Source organism: Camelus dromedarius, chromosome 8 (genome assembly GCF_036321535.1).
Source record: "Camelus dromedarius isolate mCamDro1 chromosome 8, mCamDro1.pat, whole genome shotgun sequence".
Lineage (NCBI taxonomy): Eukaryota > Metazoa > Chordata > Mammalia > Artiodactyla > Camelidae > Camelus > Camelus dromedarius.
Window position 1 is genome coordinate 33,253,703 of NC_087443.1, and position 21,078 is coordinate 33,274,780.

General features: G+C 51.6%; 2 protein-coding genes across 2 annotated transcripts in view; both read right to left on the bottom strand.

The window, feature by feature from the left end:
* Nucleotides 1-12,109, bottom strand: part of ADAMTS14 (ADAM metallopeptidase with thrombospondin type 1 motif 14) — a 75,184-nt gene extending 63,075 nt beyond the window's left edge. The window contains exons 1-2 of the mRNA XM_031461130.2: nt 12,028-12,109; nt 9,893-10,335 (exon numbers count right to left, since the gene is read on the bottom strand). Coding sequence (XP_031316990.1) covers nt 9,893-10,335; nt 12,028-12,109 — 525 coding nt within the window. The remainder of the gene's footprint in view (nt 1-9,892; nt 10,336-12,027) is intronic.
* The window catches only part of PALD1 (phosphatase domain containing paladin 1), a 143,770-nt gene continuing 132,899 nt past the window's right edge, over nt 10,208-21,078 (bottom strand). The window contains exons 19-20 of the mRNA XM_064488092.1: nt 14,125-14,193; nt 10,208-10,335 (exon numbers count right to left, since the gene is read on the bottom strand). Coding sequence (XP_064344162.1) covers nt 14,134-14,193 — 60 coding nt within the window. The 3' untranslated portion in view covers nt 10,208-10,335; nt 14,125-14,133. The remainder of the gene's footprint in view (nt 10,336-14,124; nt 14,194-21,078) is intronic.

The following is a 21,078-nucleotide window of genomic DNA, read 5'->3' on the forward strand; positions in this document are numbered from 1 at the left end:
GGCTGCACAGGGTTGTTGGGGCAGCGCTGGACTGGGAGTCAGGGGCCTGGACCCCACTGGCCCTGACAGTCACCCACCACGTGACCCTGGGTGAGTCTTTCCCCTCCCTAAGCCTCAACTTCTTTGTCTGGAAAGTGAGGAGGAGACCAAGAGGCCCCCTAAGACTCTTCCAGCCACAGCTACACACACTCAGGTCAAAGTCCAGGTGAACTACGGCAGGGGTGCTGAGCCGAGATTCACCGCTGGAGGCCTTCGGAGCACGAGGGTTGTGTGTGCTGCCCGAGCTCCTTGGAGCGGTCAGGAACAAGGCGGCCTACAAAATCCCTGTTGTTGCCGTTCTAGTTGTTTCTAAGTCTTTGAAGGCAGGGCAAGGCCCACATGCTGGAAACAGAAGGGAGGGCCTGGCAGCTGTTTGGGGAACTTTCCACAGCAGGGTCCGGGGAATGCAGAAATTCCTAGGGTCCTCACCAAAAGTCCGGCCCTGGGCCTGGACCACACCGGGGCTGGGAGGCAGAGGGACGGCAAGCGCAGCCTACCCCCTCCCCAACTTACCAGCCCACAGAGCAGGCCCACAGGCCACCCTGCCTCCAGGCAGCCTGAAGATGCCGGGGAAGAAAAACAAAACCAGCCCCCAGACCAGCCCTCACTGGAACGCAGGGCCAGCTCTGCTCAGAAGGAGCGGCAGTGAGGTGATGTCTGGCTTCTATTCCATATCATAAATAAGTTATTAACCCAGGGCAGACAGCAAGGCACAGCCGTGGGGAGACTAGGGAGGTGAAACTGCAAGATCAGACCACCTTGAGGACTAGAAAACCACCCAGGACCCAGACCCTGGGCCACTCAGACAGAGGCCCCAGTTGGATGGGGCTTCTAGGAAGCAAGAGCATTAGAATGGGAGTCCAGGGGTTTGGACACAAACCCACTGTGGATCCTGCCTCAGTTTCCATATTTATTCCAAGAGATCAACAATAATAACAAATGCTACCACTTATTGTTCTGGGCACTGTGGCAGCCCATTTAAGAGCCTGATTGCTAATCAACAAAACTACAAAGTAGCAACACCCTCTTTACAGATACAGAAACTGAGGCTCAGAGAGGCCAAGCCACTTGCCTAAGGTCAGTAATGGGAGGACAGTTGCAAAGATGGCTGTAACAAGTCCTCCTGCCCCTGCTCCCATGCTTCTCTTCAATGGGACTGCCACCATTCCCCTCAAGAGGCGGAGTCCATTTCCTCACTCCCAGAAAATGGAGTCTGGCCTTGTGGCTTGCTTAGACTAGCAGAATACACAGAAGCAATGTTACGCAACTCCCAAGACTGGGCCTTAAGAGATCTGGCAGTTTCCGCCTTTGCCCTCCTGGAATGCTACCCCCCGAGACTGCTGTGAAAGAAGCTGGTCTTGCCTGCTGGAGGACGTGAGGCCGCAGAGAGAACTGAGGTTGCCCAGCCAACAGCCAGCACCAACACGCACGTGTGAATGAGGCCAGCCGGGACCTTATAGCCAACCTACAGAATTATGGAAAGAATATGTTGTTTTAAGTTCCAGAGCTTTGGGCTGGTTTGTTTCACAGCTGTGGATAACTGAGATGATCACTTAACTTACCCCACTGCCTGTCTCCCCAGGAAAACCTGTGTTTCCCGCCTCCAAGGATTTGGTTGGGGTCAAGGCATCACATCCTGACCACTGTCCCTGCCCACAGCCCCCAGGCCACACCCCCACAAGCAAGAAGGGGTGACAGGGGACATACTCCATAAAGAATAAGAAGGGCTTCGGGCCACTTTCTACCTGAAGATCCACAGTCACCCTGGCGTGGCAGGTCAGGAGACGTTCCCTTTCTCTCCAAAAAGACAATTACTTGTTTTCATTATACAAACATAAATTCTAAAAGGCAGACCCCAGGCTTCTTAGGGAACTCCGTTACCTGAATAGCAAACGTGATGAAACAGGCTGCACCCTTGCGGAGGACGTGAGCTCTGGAGGCAGAAACTCGCTGATAAGGGGCGCACTGAGGGCAGGGAAGCGAAAAGGTCTCGCCTTGCAGACCTGCTCAGGCCCCCGGGTGTGGCTGCCTGGAGTACACACCTGGACACACACCCGGGGCAGCGTGCACAGCTGAGCTGCAGTGCCTGCCAGGGTGGGGGGGGGGTGCAGGAGGCCAAATGGTGCTGCAAGTGCCACATGTCATCGCTGGCCTGAGAGCGGATGGACAGGCAGCCACAGAGAGAATGACAGGCGTGCTGTCCCTCCCCACTTGACAGGGGTGAGAAGATGCAAACGTGAGCTCTACCCCCTCTAAAAGCGAGCTCTCCGCGTTCCCCCTCCCCATCGGCTCACCTAGCACCCACTGAGAGCCAGCCCTATGGCAGGTCCCCAGGTCGTGGGGACACACAGGTGACTAAGCTCAGATCCTACCCTTTGGGAGCCCAGCGGGAATGTTCTGGGGCAGAATGCAGACTGGGGTGAACAGCAAGTTGCAGCATGAGAGAAAAATCAATAGGCCTGGGTGAGGCTGGGACCAACGGGCTCTGCCTGCTCAGCTGAAGGCCCAGAGACCCCTCCGGGGATGTCAAGCAGAAAAATGGGGTGCTCTTGACTTCCTCTGCTCTTCTTCCCTGCACCGATCCCCTCAGACCCAATGGACCCATACATCCACACCACTTAACAGCAACAGCTGAAACATTGAGTACTGAGCTAATAAAGCCCTTTACACACATGATGGCTCTTATGAATTGACTATTATCCTAACTTTATAGATGAGGAGCCTGAGGCACAGAGAGGCTCAGTAGTGGCCCAAAGCCACACAGCATGTAAAAGACAAGGCTGGGATTTCAACCCAGGTGGCTTGGTTGCAGAAGTCGTGCTCTCATCCCCTGCACATACTTCTCCCTGGCAATCTGAGGCCTCCAGCTAACAGCCCTGCTGTATTGGGCCCACACACTGTCTTAAAAAATAGAACACTTTGCTTAAAAATCCATATTTCTGGTTCCTCCTTAAAATACTCAAAGACCCTGTGATGCCAGACTGGCATTCCCTCTAAACAGGGCATATTCTCTCCATTTTGCCAGTCCTACCTCTCCTCAAACATCTGGACTTTCTCTTTCATGCATTACTCCTTGCTCGAGGCGGCTGAAGGCATGAGTTCCTGTGTACCGGGAGCCCAGCCCTGTGCTCCGCATGCAGAAAAATGCAAATATTTAAGACAGTTTCTGATTTTCGGGAACCAGGTGGTCAAGATAGGGGATGCATCAAGTGGAGGGAAGGAAGAGACACTGCGGGAGGTGTGAACAGCATGAGCAAAGGCGGCGGGGGGCCGCAAAGTGAGGTGAGGGTCTGCAGAGCAGGAGCCACCACTGAGGCTGGAGAGGCAGGTGGAGCCAGGAGGTGAGGTCTGCACCAACATGGGGCCAGACTTCCCCTGACCCTCTTAGGGTTGTCGGCACAGACAGCAGCCCGCAGGCCAAGATGTATGGGGAAGGGCCAGCTGGGTGGCTGGGTGCGGGCACCTCTGAAACTCCAGGCCTCACACTCCACATCCCAGGGCAGGCACAGACAGCAAGGCAGAGCCAGGGATTCCCCAAGTAGCTGCTGGGAAAGCCCACTCACTCCCTAGTCAGCAACGAGCAAGCAACCACGGAGACAGGACAGATATTGGCGCAAAGACACTAATGAGCCACAGGCAAATCTGCTACACCAGTGCGGCACCAGCATGCAGCTGGGAAGATTAGCATCTTCCCCCAATACTAATGTGACTCCTGTTTACAAACCTCCCATGGCTCCTCATGGCCACAGGGGCAAGTCTAAGCTTCACGTGAGACAGAGATTCTCCAAATTATATATTCACCATGGAAAGATGAGATGACTTGCTATTTCCTGAATCCTGCAGACATAGGATTTCCTTCCCTGCAAATACTCATAATTCCTACCTCTTGGCTTTAAAAGCTCCTATTGATGCCTTTAAACCCAGCCCAAATACCCTCTCCCCTGGGAAGCCTTCCCTGAGCACCTCTCCTTCTCGGTACTCACCTCCAGGACACCCACTAAGTGCTTTATGCTTCCCTGCATTCCCACAAAACACTGGCGTTTAGTGTGGCCTGTCTTGTTTTATGCTGTCTACTATGCATTCTCTTTAAAATGGTGGGTTCTGGAGTAGAAGGAGAGAGGGAGGAGTTTCAACCCTACACCCCTAGGACCTGGTCAAGGGCCTGGCTCAGGAAAGGGTCCCACAGACGGTTAACAGAAGGCTCCACTTGGCATCTCTCAGTATCCCTCCTGCTCTGGAAGGCATCTGGGGTTGTTACAGACCAGCCCCAGGCACTGAGCGAGAACCATTCGGACCATTCTGCAGGGAAAGCTGCTACAGCTATTAATAATCCCCACTTTTTAAGGCCCCATCATTTACCAGGCTTTTTACATTATCTTATTTAATCCTCTGAATAACCCTATACACAAGAGCTCTCCTCCCCTCCTTACAGATGAGGAATCCTAAGCACAGAGATTAAGAAACTTATTCAAGGTCACACAGCTAGTCTGTACTAGAGTGAAGAGACCACACAATTTCCACGAACCTAGACTGTCCCCTCATAATAATGACTAACAATGCCTGTCATGGGTCTTTCTGTGGACCAAGCACTTTTTATAACAGCTTTATCAAACCATAATTCATGCATCATACAATTCACCCACTTAAAGTGTAGAATTTACAGCTTTTAGTATCCACATAAAGTTGTGCAACCACCAGTACAATTGATTTTAGAACATTTCACCACCTCATAAAGAAACACTGGACTTCTTACACTGTCAGTCCCCAAGACTGCCCCCACCTCCCCAGGCCCAGGCATTATAATCCCATTTTAAAGACAAAAGGACTGAGGCTCAGAGGGCTTCTGTGACTTGTACATTAGGGAGGGGTTAGGAAGCAGACCTGGAACTCAGCCTCCCCTGCCCTATCCCCATACAGCCTGCTTTAGGTCTACTCTGTAACCTGTTAAAAATGCACTATCTGCAGAGAGTGGAAAACAGAACCAGATGGTGACAAATCTTACATGTGCGGCTGCTTCCACACCAGGTCCATGACTCACAGAGGCACTGAAGGCAAACGGGGGACATGACATGGCCCAGACCCCATCACCCCAGTGCAGAGGCAGCGAGGCCCAGGACCCCGGGAAGCAGAGACAGCAGCAGGGCAAGTGGCCTTTCAGGAGGCTAGCAGTCTGGGTTCCAGATGGTACACAGGGGCCCCACTCTGCTGACCCCATTCCTGCACCCCACAAGCCCTCCAGGACCCATGAAGAACAGACCCCACCCCAGACCTCCCTGTGCCTTCCAGGAATTCAGGGCCACATTTGGTAGCAGAAGGTCTGTTCTGCACCTGGCTCCCAGCCAGGGGTCCTGAGACGACCCAGGCCCTCCCTGCCCACAAGTCCTCAGAGGCTGGGGGGGAGGGGGTATCACAGGAGCATGGCGGGGGGCAGGAGGGAACCGCTAGATTGACTGGCCAGGCTCCCTAAGGGAGGCTCTGCAGTGGTTGGGCAGGTTACTGCTGCTGCCCCAGCACATTCCTGTGTAGGGGACTCCAGTGTTTCAGCTGGCTGTCCTCACCCCGAGGAGACGCTGTGCAGCTATGACTGGGCCTCCCCACAGCCCTTATTTCCTTCCCCCAGACACCCTCAAGTCTGCTCTGGGCCAGCAGTTCTCTCCACTGGGCCCTTAGCCAGCGGCACTTTCTTTCATGTTTACAATGTCTGAACAGTCTTGAGTCAATGCCACCTCCTCCGGAAGCCTTCCTTGATGCCCTAACCAAAATAAATGGGTCCTCCCACTGCTGCCCCACACAGGATTGTATATTGTCTGCTTTTATGTCTGGATCTCCATTACCCTCCAGACTCATGCGGGCCAGAGGTCTTGGCTTCCTCTTTCCTGGCTCCCTCCTCCAAGCCCCTGCCCCCGCTGTGACACACTGGGCCCTCCAGCAGAGCAGGCAGGCAGTGAGATAAGAGCCCATTCCTCAGTTTCAGGCATGAAATAAGCACAGTGCACAGAACCCGCCCAGTGTCTGTCTGGGGGCCTGTGGTGAGTGACTGCGGGCTGGCGGGAGAAGTGGAAGGGGTCACGGTCACTGACTCCCACCAGGTTCCAGCTGGAAATGAGAACTGAGTCACCAGTTCAGACACAGCACTTCTCCCACAGAGGCTGAAGTCCAAATGGCTGCAAGTCTGTCCACACAGAGGAGGGTTTGTTCAGACTGTCTTACAACTGGAAGGTTTGCTCAGCCACAAGGGCCAGGATCAGGACTGGGGTCTTTCCTCTCTGCACCTGCAGACCCGCTCAGGCCTGGCATGGAGCAGGCCCCAGGATTGGCCAGGAAGGGAGGAGTCAACCACAGATTTATATAGCAGCCTGGCTTCAAACTTCTCCAGTAAGGCCTGCCCGTGTCAAAAAGTGCCAAAGCCAGAGCTAGAAGGGGCTCTGAGCTCATCCATTCCAGGCTCCATCAAACACCCAGGAGGCAGGTGAGGCCCATAGAAGGAAGGCAGCTTGCCCAGGGTCACAGTCACGTTTCCCAACTCCCAGCCCAGAATCTTTTCAGATAACAGGCTGCCACATCCTTGCCCTGGGCCCCTTCTCCTATCCTGCCCTTCCTTCAAGATCAGACCAAGGCCCACCTGCCCAGTGTGTCTTCTAGGATCCCCTCCCTGGCCCCGTCCAGCGTGGTGCTCCCTCACTGGGACACTCTTTCCTCTACCCAGAATGTCCTCCTCACCCTCTGGCCCCAGCAAACTTCTATACATTCTTCAAGACCCAGTTCAAACAGTAGCTTCTCTAAGACAAAGATAATAATCACTCCCATTTACTGAATACCCATCCCCATTGTCTTATGGAAAACCGCAAAGTTAACGTTGAAACTACTTGTGGGGTATCCCCTCCTTAGCACCCAAGTTCCTTGAGGGCAGGGACCTGACTCTCTGCAAAGCAGGGTAACAACAATATCTGTGTACATACCTCACACAACTGAATCACTTTACAAAATATATAAAGTCCTGTGCCAACAGAAGCTATCTGTGTTATCTTCAGATTCCGCCCCCCAATGCCTCAGTTTCCCCACCTCCACAAGGGATGAAGTTACGGAATGCACATGGCAGTATGTGTGCTGTGCCGGGGTTACGGCAAGGACTCGTGTCTCTCACTGTTATTATTTGTGTCACTTTCATTTTCTTACATCTCCCTGTGGACCTTCCTTGCCCATGGCCAGTGCTCAGTACATGTTTTTTTGGAATGAATGACTTCAGCATTTGAGACACAGAAGAAGATGGGGTTAATACCTAGAGACCACATAAAGATGCAGAGTTAAATCTTATCAGAAAGGCTGCACTGTGGGCTGAGTCCAAAGGTGGCTTAGCTGAGTCACTGTGAACTAGACTCAGGGCTCTCACAGGACACAGGATTATTTTCTGGAGTGGCCTGGAAGTAAGGAAACCCCTGCTCTGGGTGAGGGAGCTTCTGGGCTGGGCTGTGGCCCCTATCAGGAACCTGGCTGGGGAGACCCCTAGGAGCTGGACTTAGGGACCAGCCCCTAAAGACAGCTGAGGGCACAAGCAGGCACCTAGCGCAAGAGTCAGCCTATGAGGTCCACTTAACGCCTCTCACCAAAGGTGAAGGGACCAGACGAGCCATCCTGGAGCCTCAGTTCTACTGCAGAACACGCTTCCAGAAGCCCATCTATGGACAGCCTCCGAGACCTGACCCAGCTTCTGCAAATGTCATGCAAAAGCGATTTCTGTCTGCTAGAGAACATCAAGTGCAGCCTCTCTTTGGACAGATCAGAAGAGTAAAGCCCAGAGAGGGGGAGGGACTTGCCCAGGTCACACAGCACATGAAAACGTTTACTCAGAGGCCACTGAAAGTCAGCAACATCAGCTGAGTATCCAGCAGTCAGTGACGCCTTGTCAACGGCTGCTGAGCTGGTTCAATGATAAGGAGGTTTCCAGAGTGCAAAGTGGGTGGACAGTTACTCATTAATGGCATTGATCATCTCCTCATACCTTTGTTTGGGCCCCCGTGGACATTTATGGAGGTAGTCAAGGAAAAGGGAGGGCCAGCTCTGTCACGGAATAGCCTACAGCCTACATGGCTGATGACTTTAGGAAGTCACCATGTGATTCAGCCAAGCCACCGGTGCTCCAGCACTTTCTGTCTGCACAGGCACCGTGTTTCTGGATGATTCCTCACGCCATTTTGGGTTTTCAACTAAAACCTGGGGCCTCAGCACAGCACTAGCCACAGGCTGACTGAGGGCTCAGGCTGAGTTCCGGAACTGCTGAGCCAGGGCGGGCTGGTAGCCAAGGCTCCCCCTGGAATCAGGACAAGGTCTCAGCCTTCTCCAGCTGTCCTTACAACCTGGGTTCCTCAAAGTCTGCTCCAGAGAACACTTGCATTCCAACTGACTCCAGTGCATACTCAACTCTGAAAACCAACCACTGCCTAGACCATGGCTCTCAACGGGGGTTCCATTGCCTCCAATGGGGCAAAAATTGGTTTTTTGGAAAGCAAAAAAATTCACCCTTTTCCGATATAAAGCATAGATGCACATACAACTTATAAACAGATATCCAGCATATCTGTGGTATTAAAATTTCATTGCAGAGCGATTAGGGGAAAAAATGTCTGAAAAGGCTCCTCAGGGGAATGATAATGAAAAAAAGATGGAGAAGCACTGGTCTAGACAAAGGCAGCCATGACATTCAGCAGGAAGACACTTCTTAAGGATAGGAAGATGGGAGGAAGTGCTCTCAGCCCTGCCTGAGAGGAAAAACCCCACACCCCTTACCATCCCCCCCATCTGACTCATCCCTCTCTTAAAGCTGAAAAGCAAAGGGGCAAGCAGGTCTTTTCCTGGACAATCAGCTCATACCTGGCAAAGTCAAGACCATGGAAACAGTTTCCATCAAGGCCCTGGGGCTGCCATGCAGGCTCATGAGGGCCTGACACACCGAGGATGGAGCAGCGAGGGGAAGGGGATCCAGTATGAGTTGAGCAGGAGAAGGAGAGAAGCCACCCATGGCTTTCAGGTTTGCAACAAGGAGCCAATTAGCAGGCTCCTTCCTTGCGCCTAGGAGGAGGGAGCAGGTCCTGAGAAAAGGAACTCAGAGCAGAGAGTCACAGAAGCACAGGCTGGCTGTGGGACCAGAGACCGTGGGTGACGAGGAAGGATGGAGCAGTAAAAATAACAACGGCAGCTGATATGAACAGCCTTGACGATGTGCCAAGCAGGTGCAACCCCCGGCTGCGCTGACTGGTGAGGCAGGTCATATCTGCATCACCAGCACGTCCGTCAGCTCCAGGAAGGCAGGGGCTATGTCTGCCTCAGGCACTCCCGCATCCCCCAGCGCCTGAACCATCCTGGGCACACGGAACATGGGCAATCAGTATGTGCAGAAGGAATAAATCCCCACTTCACGCATAAGGGAAAGAACCTCAGAGAGGGCAAGGAATTTAGTCTCATGGCTAGTGAGTAGCATAGCCAGGATTCAACTCCAGCAGCACCCACCCTCCCCACACCTGCATGTGTCTGCACTCAGAGATCCCCGACACGTAAGCTGTGGTCCCGGTGCATCAGCAGATGGTGAGCAGATGAGCAGGATAAGGTACCAACCTACCTATCTCAGCTATACTTGGTAGAGTGCGAACCTGGTGGCCAGCAGGCCTGCAGGGTTCTCTCTGGGAGACAGCACAGCCCCCAGCTTGGCCCAGACAGTAGGCTGTGGTCACAGGAATCCCAAACACACACGGGAGCCAAGGAGCAAACCATCTCAGTCTGGCTTGGAGGTAGGGGGCGGGGGTGGGGAGGTGGAGGGGGATATGGAGGGGTACTGCTTGATGAAAGGCTTGTCCCTTACCAATCCATCGCAGTTGCTGATGGCGACAGCTGCCCCTGGCATGCCTGTGACACCCCCAGTGTAGACACACTCCCTCTGCAAGGGCTCCCGGAACAGCTCCCGAAAATCCTCCTGCCACTCCACCGAGGCTCCGGGCACCACCAGCCGCCGGTTGGGCCGCAAGTGTAAGTGCAGTTCCTCCCCAAAAACAGTGACATTGAAGTAGAGGGAGGAGCGCCCCACCTTGCCAGGCTGCAAGGTCACTCCTTTGGGGTGCAGGGGGCTTCGAGCTACCCGTAGGTGACCGGAGTGTGACAGTGGTGCAAGTGGCCTGTCTACCACTGTACTCCCTGTGGAGGCTGCTGCAGGTCCAGATACCACATGGGAGAGGAAGCGTCCCCGAAAATCTGTGCTGCAGGGCACTGTCACATCATAGTCATTGAGCCTTCTTGAGATGTGCAGCTCTGTTGGAAATAAAGAAAGAGTTACTTCAGTGCCATCTGTGCAGAGGTAAGAGGGGGGAAGTTCCACGGGAGCAGGAAGGGATCTGCAACCTTGAGCGTCATCTTAGAGGGACCCTTTAGCCCAAGTTCATCCATTTCTCATCCAGTACTTCCAGGCCCCTGGATCTCTGCACTGGGAAGATCAGTATTCAAGTTCATAAACTGCTGGACATAAATTGCTCCCGGTAGTCCCCAGGTCCCTGTTACACTTAGCAGGGGGAAACAAATGATGCCAAATAGAATTCTGTCACTGTAGCAACTAAGCCTTCCAACCTTGGGCACTACAGAGGAAATTCCCCGAAAGCCCCTAGGCAAAGAGAGGGACGGCTGGATGTGCCCAAACTCCCCCAGTGCACTGAAGTCACCAGCCCAGCCTGGGGTACGGCCCTCCTCACCGAGCTCCCGGAACACATCTGGCAAAACAAACACACCTAGAAACCCAGGGGATCCTGGCACATGTTAAGGAGAAAGGAGGAGCTGGAGAGGGAAGGGTGGGTATACAGGTTCTACGTTTTTCCAAGTTTAGAAAGAAAACGTTTTAAAGCAGCACAGTGGCTGCCGAGATTTCCACATGGCCCAGCCCCAAGCCGGGTAAATATAGATCTTCAAAAATAAAAGGAGACGCAGGGGTGACCTGCCCACTCGGACTGAATTAAGTGTGAGGTCATGGCCCATGCTCCAGGCTGCATGCCAGCAGCCCGTCCTCACACAGCTTTCCCCGAGCCCAGCCAGGCAGGCAGGAATGACAGCTCCCTGGCTTCCAGGCCTAGTGATTCATGGATAGGAGTTTGGGAGGAATTTTCATTTCCATACGGCTCTATCTCTTGCCTCCACCGGCCCCCTTCATGACACTGATAAAACCTACAGAATGATGTGTCCTGAAAAATCCCTCATGCCCAAGGCAGTTATGGGTAGGGAAGGACTAACTCTCCTCTTGTTTTTACGCATTACAGCAGAAGACCCCCAAGACTTCAGCTGGAGAGACTCTGTTTGGTGTAAGAACAGAGCTCAAAGACAACTGGGCACCCTGCCTGGAAATGGCCAGAGCCTCCTCCCCATGCTCAAAGCCACCAGGAGGGCACCCCTGCAAGGTGAAAGTGGAGTGTGTCTGGTCTGTGTGTGAGTCTGGTCTGTGTGTGAGAGGGTGTCTACACAACACAGAATGGGAGAATGCTGAGGGAGAGGGATGTACATGCGTGTGTGTTTGTGCAGGAGTGTGAATGCCCAGCGTTCACTGAGGTGTGGGGCAACCTCCTGCCAGCCTGATTCTGTGTGTGTGACAGTCAGACGCAGGCACACATGTATACCCACCTGTGTACACATGCATAAAAGCTGAAGACAGAGAAGACGCTGAAATAGAAAGACACCCAGAAGAGAGACAGAGAAACACAGAGACAAAGACAGATACACAGCCTCTAAGAAAAGGCTCCTATCCCCAAATGCTCTCCTGCGGTCTCTCTGTACGTCTTGTGCCAGAAAGGGAAAGAAATCGCCAGACTGCGTTGGTGGCACGGGGAAGAAAGAGAGCTTAGCCTCAGCGTGCTCACTGCCTCCCACCCGCTCCAAAGCTGCCGGACTCGGGCACCCTCGGGCCACCCTGACTTGCGCGCATCCCGGACCCCGCGCGCCCCCGCGCGCCCGACCCGCACGCACCTGGGGTCCGGCTGCCGGCGGCGGCGCAGAGCGCACAGTGCAACAGCAGCAGGCAGGACAGCCGCGCGCGGAGAGAAGCCATGTGGCCGCGCGGGCACGCGGGCCGGGCCGGCGCCCTGCCCTGAGCTCCTGGCTGCGGGCGAGGCTGGGGCACGCTTGGGGCTCGGGCCGGCCTCCGCCTCACAGCCTCCCGCCGCCTGCTCCAGGCCCCCCGCGCGGCGGCGCCGCCTGGACCGCTAGCTCCGGGCGCCTGAGGCTGCCGGCAGGAGAGCGGAGCAGCCGATGCGCCAGCGCCCCCAGTGCCAACTGCTGGCGGGTCGGTCCGCCAGAGTCTTGACGCTCGGGGACGCGGCTGGAGCTGGGCGAGGGGACGTCGGGGCGGGTCGGGGGTGGGCATACTGGCGGGGCGGGGCCGGACCGGGCGCGGGTCGGAGCTGGGGGCGCAGCGCGCCCGGGGGCGGGGCGCGGGGCTGGGGCTTGCGACGGATCGGAAGTGCCACGCGTAGCCAGGGCTGGGGCTCCAGGCGTTCTGGGTGAGTGTCCCCTCAGCCGCTTGGGCTCCCACAGAGGAATGGCCCTTACTCGCTTTCCTAGGTTCCTGCGCCCCCGTTACTTAACTGTAGGGCCCGCTTCCCAAAGCCACTGGGCCGATGGGACGTCTCACTTCCTTTGGTTGGGGGAGACGGTGAGCACTCCCTGCCCCAATAGAGTGTCTCCTTTCTCTCCTAATGGCCTTCCACCCCTTGGATCTTCCCATTTTGCAGACTACAGCTCCGTGGGTCCCCAAGTGCAGGCTGGCCTGTGTCCTAGTCAAGAGCAGGGCTGAGCAAGGTGAGGAGAGAGCCCTGGCTTTACAGTCAGACAGCCCTGATTGAAATCCTAGCTCTGAGCCTCAGTTTCCTCATCTGTGAAATGGGTGTTAATTATAGCACATATTAAGTGCTCAGTAAATGATAACTGTCCTCTACTTCCACTCCTGCATCAATGTACCCACCACAGCCTAAGGTGGGAAAAACTGAGTCTAAAGGATGAGAATGGTTGCTGGTTTTGCAATGTTGCTGATACCCGTTCAGTACCCAACTCCTGCTTTACCTTCCAGCTTTACACTAGGAATGTGTTTCTAACAATTTGCAAATGCACTGTAAATCCAGAGGTGGGAACTGGAGAAAGTTTTGTATTTCTTTTGTTTGTTTTTAAGAACTGCAGAATAACAAATCTTTCTGTAAAGTGTATAAAGACCCCCTAGTCTTTCTGCTTCTGAGTTCAGACATTTTGTTGTAGGACTTTCTTAAAGGGAGGCCGACTTATGGATGGAAATTCTCTGACCAAACTTCTCTTGAGAATCCTTGGGTCCCATGAAAGAGGACTTGGGTTCCTGCCCTCTTCCCCACATGAGGTCTCCCAGTCTACACCCTCACTGGGCTCTGAATGTGTTCCTGCTTTGTGGGCAGAGAGCTGGAATCTTCATCCTCATGGCCCCAGGGCCTGACTCAGGGCCTCCAGAAAGGCAGCAGTTGTGGAATGAATGAAATGACATCAGGGTTTTGGAGGGCTGGTATATTTATGAGGCAGGTTCAGAGAGCTGAAGTGATGTGTCCCAGGTCACACAGCTTATTGGCAGCTAAACTGGCATCAGAACCCAGAGTCTAGTGCTGAGTGAGAGAGAGACAAGAGTAGGGGTCAGGAGACTGTTCTAGGCTCGACTCTGCCAAGTACAGAACAGGTGGCCAGGGGCTAGTCATTTCCCTTTTTGGGCTGCAGTACCTCATCTGTCACAGGGGAAATGGTGAGGATCCCAGGAGTCACAGATGTAAACTTTAAAGTCCTGTGGACATGCAGAGTGTGTTGTATTTCAGGCAACATCAGAGCATCCAGTTCTTTGAAATGGCACCACCAAACTGATTTATATTAAGTTTGGGAATAATAAAGTTCTCTTTCTCCTCTTTCTGGTTTTTTAAGATCTGTGAAGTCAAGGGCTAGGCTGTGGTTTCGTGTGTAAGCGCTGATGAAGGGAGAATGTGAGGGGTACATGTGTGTTGGCAGGAACTTGCAGAAGAGGCTGGAAACCATCTCCATTCTGACCCTCCACACACCTACCAAATGAGCTCAGGATAAAATGGCCTTCCTTCTCAGGGGCTCAGTTTTCCCAGTTGCAGAGTGGGGGCCCTGTGGGGACAGAAGGGGAAAGTCATGGCATGGGATTGCTAATTTTCTCCCTCTGCAGGGCCATCCCAGAGAAGCTTGCCTAGAAAACTCAAGGGCCTGAGCCTGGTCCCCAGACTCCACCCCCTACTTCCTGCTTTAGACTTGGTAAGACAAGAGGGAGAGACTACAGCTGGGACCCCAGCAGCCTGACTCATGAACTGTGGGCTGGGGCCTTCCCTGGGGCCAGTCTTGGCAAGCAGAGAGCAAAACCTCACCCTGGTTCTCTACCCCCCGCCCCCTTCCCTGGGGCTACAATGGTTGCTTTTGTTGGCAAATATTGTATGTCCCAGCTCTCTTCTACTGAGGAAGCCTTTGTTAGGAAGAGGGGGAATGGGAGCATAGCTCAGAGTCTGGGTCAGAAGGTGGGGGAAATGGCTGGGTGGCCAGCCCCATTTCTGCAGATGATCAGGGCCAAAGCAAAGAAATCTACAGGCATCTGCTGGGACGCTCTGAGGAAGGCAAGTTCTGGGTTCCCAGTTTTCCACTTGGGATTCTGCACAGGGGAAAATGGCTTGGGTGTTTCTCTTTCTGACAATCCTCCAACACTTGTCCAACACTCTTCCTGTCCAAGGGCCTGGCAGGGGAGGGGGAGATGCAAACAGCTTGCACTGCACACAGTCAGCAACCAACTGGAAGACACGACAGGTGTGTGAGAAAGCCTGACAACCAGCTGAGACAGGGCTAGAGAGGCGTGCTCCGGATGAAGGAGCAGGGTCACCCGTGAGTACCCCCTCACAGAGGGAGAAAGGCAGTACCCCCCCCCAAGCCGCTGGTGCATTCTCCTTTGAGCACAGATAAAACCCCCAGAGACCTGAGCTGGAGGTGCCCTGAGACAGTCTCCAAGCCAGTGCCTCGCCCCTACTTTACAGGTTCCTTGCAGAGAAGGAACTTGCCTCTGTCTCTGGTCACTCAGCTGGTTTAGAGTCAGGTAAGACCCCCCGGCTTCAAAACCCAGGCACCTGCTCTCTCACCTGCAGAAGCACAGCCTCTCCCCCGGGCACCAGCTATTTCCTTCCCTCGCTCCACCTTCCAAGATGAAGAGGAGCTGGTTTGAGGTTGAGACAAAATCTCCCCTCCTCAAGGAGATGCCCCCCAAGGAAGTAAGAGTGTCAGCCTGAGATGAGTCTGTGCAGCAAGAGGCCAGGGAACCCTGGGGGTAGGGCGTGGCGAGTGTGAGACATAGTGGTGGCACAGTAGTGTCACAGCTCAGAGGGGCCAGCAGGTGGCTGTCATTTGTTGAGTACCAGTGGCTGTGCTCTCTACATGTCACCCTGAAAAACACAGAGAGCATCCCTTTCTTATGACTCCTGGTGTGACCAGAGACCCGCTGGGCTCTGACATACTCAAGCAAAAGCAAAGGGAATTCTGCCATAGTTCAGTGAGAGCCACCATCATCTACTCAGTTAGGAAGTCAGACACCCAGAGCCATCCTAGTCACCAATTCACTTCCAAGCCCCGTGGACTCTAGTCCACAGGACCCCCAGACACAGCTATGTCCATCTCAGACACGCCCCCCGGCCCCACCAGGTCACAGCATCCCTTCACTGGACACTGACATAAGTTTGTCCCAACAGATACTCCCCCAAACTCTGGCCCGTGAAACCTCTTATCCAGCTGGCTCTGAGGACATATTTGAAAGACATCCTAGATCATGTAGCTGCCTCTGCTATAAAACCTCTAAAGGCTCTGTTAGTCTTGGGATAAACAGACTCCCTAGCTCAGCCTATGAGGCTCTGCACAGGATGGTCCTGCTGACCCTCCTGCCTCCACATCCCCCCACTCACAGCCCTCCAGCCTAGCTCCTTGTATGTACCACGGGCATCTTGCCTCAGGGCCTTTGCACAGGCTGTCCCCTCTGCCCTAAATGCTCTATCCTGCCTCTTTGCCCAATCAATCCCTGCTCACCCTTCGGACATCCTTCTAGTTGTCACTGCCTAAAGCCTGTCCTGCCCTCTCAACTAGGTCAGATTCCTCCATTGTTAAACCATCTCCATCTCCTTCACAGCACTTCTCACTGTTGAGTCTTATCTGATTCTGTGTGATTTACAGATTCACATCTGCTTCCTCCTTAGATCATGAGTTCCACAGGGAGCAGGGACCTTGTCTGAATTTTTTTCCAAATTGTATCCCCAGTGCCTGTCCTGTGTTTGGCACCTAGTAGGCCCTCAATAAATATTAGCTAAAATAATGATCAAATGAATGGGAGCTGGAGAAGGAACAGTTCATGGAAAATCTGGGGAATTGACCATTTATAAAAACTGCTTAGAACAGGTAAATCCATAGAGATACTAAGTGGGTTATTACCTGCCAGGGGTTGGAGAAGAAAGGAATAGGGAGGGACTGCTCATGGGTTTGGGGCTTCTATCTAAATTTAGGTAGCAGTGATGGTTACACAATTCTGTGAATATACTAAAAACACTAAATTGTTCACTTTGGAAGGATGAATTTTATGGTATGTGAATTCTATCTCAATAAAGCTGTTAAAAAGAAAAGAAAAGAAAATTTGGAGAGTTAAGCATGTTTCAGAATAAGCATTGCAGAGGAAAACCTGAGACATACACTTTCAAGTTCTGATCCCACCATCAACATGAAGGTCACCAGGCTCCACAATCGGGTGGGGATGGGGCAGAAGCATTGCCTCTGTGTCCCCTCAAGCCTTGAAAAGATGTTAAAAATAACAAAGCAGTCATCACAGCTGCCACTTGTTGACTAGGCACTTTGTACAATGACCTCAGTTCTCACGACAACCCTGCAAGTCGGTCTCCTCATCCCCCTTACAGCCTCTGCCAGGTTAGGCGATCGCTCCTGTCTCTCCTCTTAGGTACTTAACATCAGTTACAGTCACACCCATGTCGGATTCCAGCCCACAAGCTTCTGAGTACACCATGATGCCTGCACAAGATTTTCCCACTCTCATCCCCTTACAGGTCACCTAGTTCATTTTGTCTTTCTTTTTTTCCAAATTGAAGTATAGTTTCTGTTGTTGTGTTAGTTTCTGGGGTACAGCATAGTGATTCAGTTGTACATACATATATATTCTTTTTCATTATAGGTTATTACAAGCTATTGAATATAGTTCCCTGTGCTCTATAGTAAGACCTTGTTATTTGTCTGGTCTATATTTAGTAATTTGTCTCTGCTAATCCCAAACTGTCTTCCTCTTTTATTTCTAAAAACCTTTTTGTTGTGAAAACTGTAACACAGACAGAAAAGTGCCATCTGCTCATTTTAGAGAAGTCTAAACTGAGGCCCAAAGAGCAGAGATGACCTTTTCAAGGCCATATAGTGAGATTGCTCAGGGGCAAGATAACACCCTAGGACGTCTGTTTCCTGGTCAGGTGATCTAGATCACCATTCTTGGCTCCTCCCACCCAGGATCAGGGTCCCTCTGGCCATTCATCATGGGTTCCCACCTCAGCCCAAAAGGAAGACAAGTTTGGATCTCTTCTTCCTGATATCCCAGAGCCACTGTCCTGCCAAGAAGTTCTAGGTCCGTGGTTCTCAAATCAGGATACCCCGGAGCAGCAGAATCAGCATCACTTCAGTGTTTGTTATAAATGCAAGTTCCCAGGCCCCACCCCAGACATCCTCAATCAGAAACTCAGGAGGTGGGGCCTGGCAATCTGTGTTTTAACAAGCCCTCCAGGGGATTCTGGTGCATGCTCCTATTTAAGAATCACTGTTGTAAGCAAAGCCTTAAAAATCGGGGCCAAATTAGGACTGAGGACAAACTCACTGGGGATCTGTGTTCCTTACTGAAGGTAGTCCCCTTCACCTCTATCCCGTCTCCAAAGCCTGGGCTTGAATTTATCTGAACTCCGAGTCCTAGGCAGAGCTCTGGGGCATTCAGAGGAACCAGAGACCATGCCTTGCGGCCCCTCTCCACATCATCTTTTTCCTTTTTCCCCCAGCATTCCCTCAGCACATTTTTTGGCAAATGTCTAATGACCGTATCTAGGAGACTCGGATGGGTTAAGTTAACCACAGTGATTTGTCATGCATTATGGAACAGCTGATACCCCCGAGACCGGCTGAACCATGAGATCAGTTAGAAACAATGCTGTTTGTGCCCTGTGTGTAGACTTTGTGTGGCTGTGGTTATGTGTGTTGAGGGGTTCAGGGAGAAGAGGTCTCATCCTTGTAGGAGGGATGTCTGAAAGGCCAGCTGTCCTTTGGGAACTCTGCTTCTGCCATTTCCTCTCCCGAAACTGTAGGTCTATGACTGCAACATCAGCATCCTTCTAACTAAGGTCCAGTGCAACTCCCTGACGTTGGCCCTTTTGGGGTTCAAGAGAGGTAGGCAGAAAGCAGAGACCTCTCCCATTTCCTGGAGCCCCTTGGGTATGACAGAAGGACTCAGAGAGATTTAACAAAGACCCATTTCTCACAAGTCTTTCTTCCAATCCTGCTGTCCCTTTAGATGCCATGGGTGGCATCCTGCAGCAGAGAGGAGCCTGGCTTCCATTCTTCTCCATTCTCTAGATCAGTTGAGTTACATGTAACAACAACAAAATTAACTATGGCTTAACTTATCATCCCACATAATATGGAATACTGAAGCAGGCCCATTCTGGCTAGTTAATTTGACAACCCAATAGAATTATCTAGCACCCCAGTTCCTTCCTCTTTCCACTCTGCCATGTTTGGTGGTTAGTCTCATCTTCTGGCTTGTCCCCTCTTAGTCACAAGATGGCTGCTTTAGCACCAGGCAACATATGTTCACCAGATGTGACAATCACCAGAGGCAATGGAAGAGGGAGTTCTTTATCTCCACTTACAAAAAATTTTTACTATGCAAATTTTCAAACATACACAAAAGAAGATAGAATAGTACGAAGATACCCTCTCCCACCCACACATTTACCCATAACCCAGCTTCAATCATTATCAGTACATGGCCAGTCTTGTTTCCTTTACTCCCTCTCCTCCATACCCTGGGTTATTTTAAAGCAAAGCATCATCTCCCATTTAGTATCAGCAGCTAAGAAATGAAAACTTTCTCTTTGTTAAAAACAAAAATGAAACAACATCAACAACAAAAACCATAGTGTCTTTGTCACATCTAACAAAATTAACTGCAATTCCTTAAAATCACCTTATATCTGATCATTGTTCAAATTTACCCAACTATCAACAAAAATTTTTGCTTTGTCTCATTTCATTTTTAAGACCTGGTTTGTTCAAGTCCGGGTCCAAAGTCTACACATTGCATTTAGCTGATGTGTCGCAGAAGAGTCTTTTCATCTAAACCAGGGGTGGGCAAAATATACCTAGGGCCACCGACTGTTTTGTAAACACTCCCAGCCACCTCCATTTGTTTGCGTGTCCTTTGGCTCATTTCATGCTACAAAGGCAGAGTGAAGACGTCTCTACAGAGCCAGAGTGGCCACAAAGACTGAAATATTTATTACTTGGTCTTTACAGAGAAGGTTTGCTGACCCCTAATCTAAACAATTTCCTCCTTTTTTTTTCTCTCTCCATTTTTTTGATTAAAGAAATGAAGACATTTGTCCTACAGAATTCTGCCTTTTCTTGTGCCCCTTTTGAAGAACAAGGCAGAGGCTTCCAGAGACCCCCTGGCAGCAATTTGTCTTCAGTGTCCAGCATTACCCACAGCCCATGCCTTAGCCAGTCCCTGACAAGGGCTGAAGCCCTCCTCGGAAGCCACCGCTGCTCTTAAGACGACGAACAAGTCAGGTTTCTAAGAGAAACGAGGGAGGGGAGTGAATGATTACTAGGTGGGAAACCAGGGATTGTCCCAACCTTCCAAAATCAGCCAGTTCAACAAAATGCCAGAGCTGGTCCCGTCTCCCTCTGCTGGGTCTGACAGTCAGGGTACCCCCACCCCCACCCCCAGGACACAGATTCCTCCTGCTCCAGCTTCCAACTCGTGGTCAACACCTAACAAAATCCCCGGCAGCCCCCACTCCCAGCTCTGTGTCCGTTGGGGCTGGTGGACAGAGGTGGGCAGGGATCTGACTTCAAGGGAACTGAAAGGCAGTATCCAGGGGTCTGGCCATCCAGAGGGCTCTCAGCAGCCAGCAGAAGCTTCTACGAGGGGTTAGAAGCAGTGTTAGGATTTAGAAAGCTAGTGAGATGTAAAAGCTGCTCTCAGATCCCTCCCTCACACTGTGGCACCATGAACTTGAGGGTTTAGAGCCCAAAAGGCTGAAAGCCTTAAGATATAGTGGGAGGGGGTTCTCTATCTTTCTAAAATAGAGGAGACATACATATATTAAGATATATATCTTTGTGTTATAGTTTTTATAATTAAATATATAATTTATATAATACATACTATAAAACATAAATATATATAACTTATATAAATATAAATAAGTATATAATATTACCTATATATTATGATTTGTAAAATGTGTAACATCTAATATGTAATATAATATACAACATAATAACTATATAATAGAAAATTATGTATAAATAAAATTATATGTCAATATTATGCTATGATATAAAGATATATACATTAATGTATATATTTGCTATATTTCAGAAAGACAGAGGATGCTATTCTGTTTCTATATATTGTCAACATGGTGGTGTTGACAGCATCACCAGCAACCTGGTGGTGGAACTGAGTCTCTGAAACGACACCATACCATGGAGGTGGTAACTTCTCTCTCTCCACCCAAGACCAGTTTTGCTCCAATAGGTTACCCTAGGCTGCAGCCCCTCTTTGAGCCTCAGTTTTCTAAATCTGGACAAGGAGACAACAGATACCTGCCTCCCATCAAGAACAGACACACTCAACACTGGCCCAGTCTGAAAGCTTTTAAAAAACCCGAACAGAGAAGGCATACTATTATTGGCAATGCTGCTTCCTTC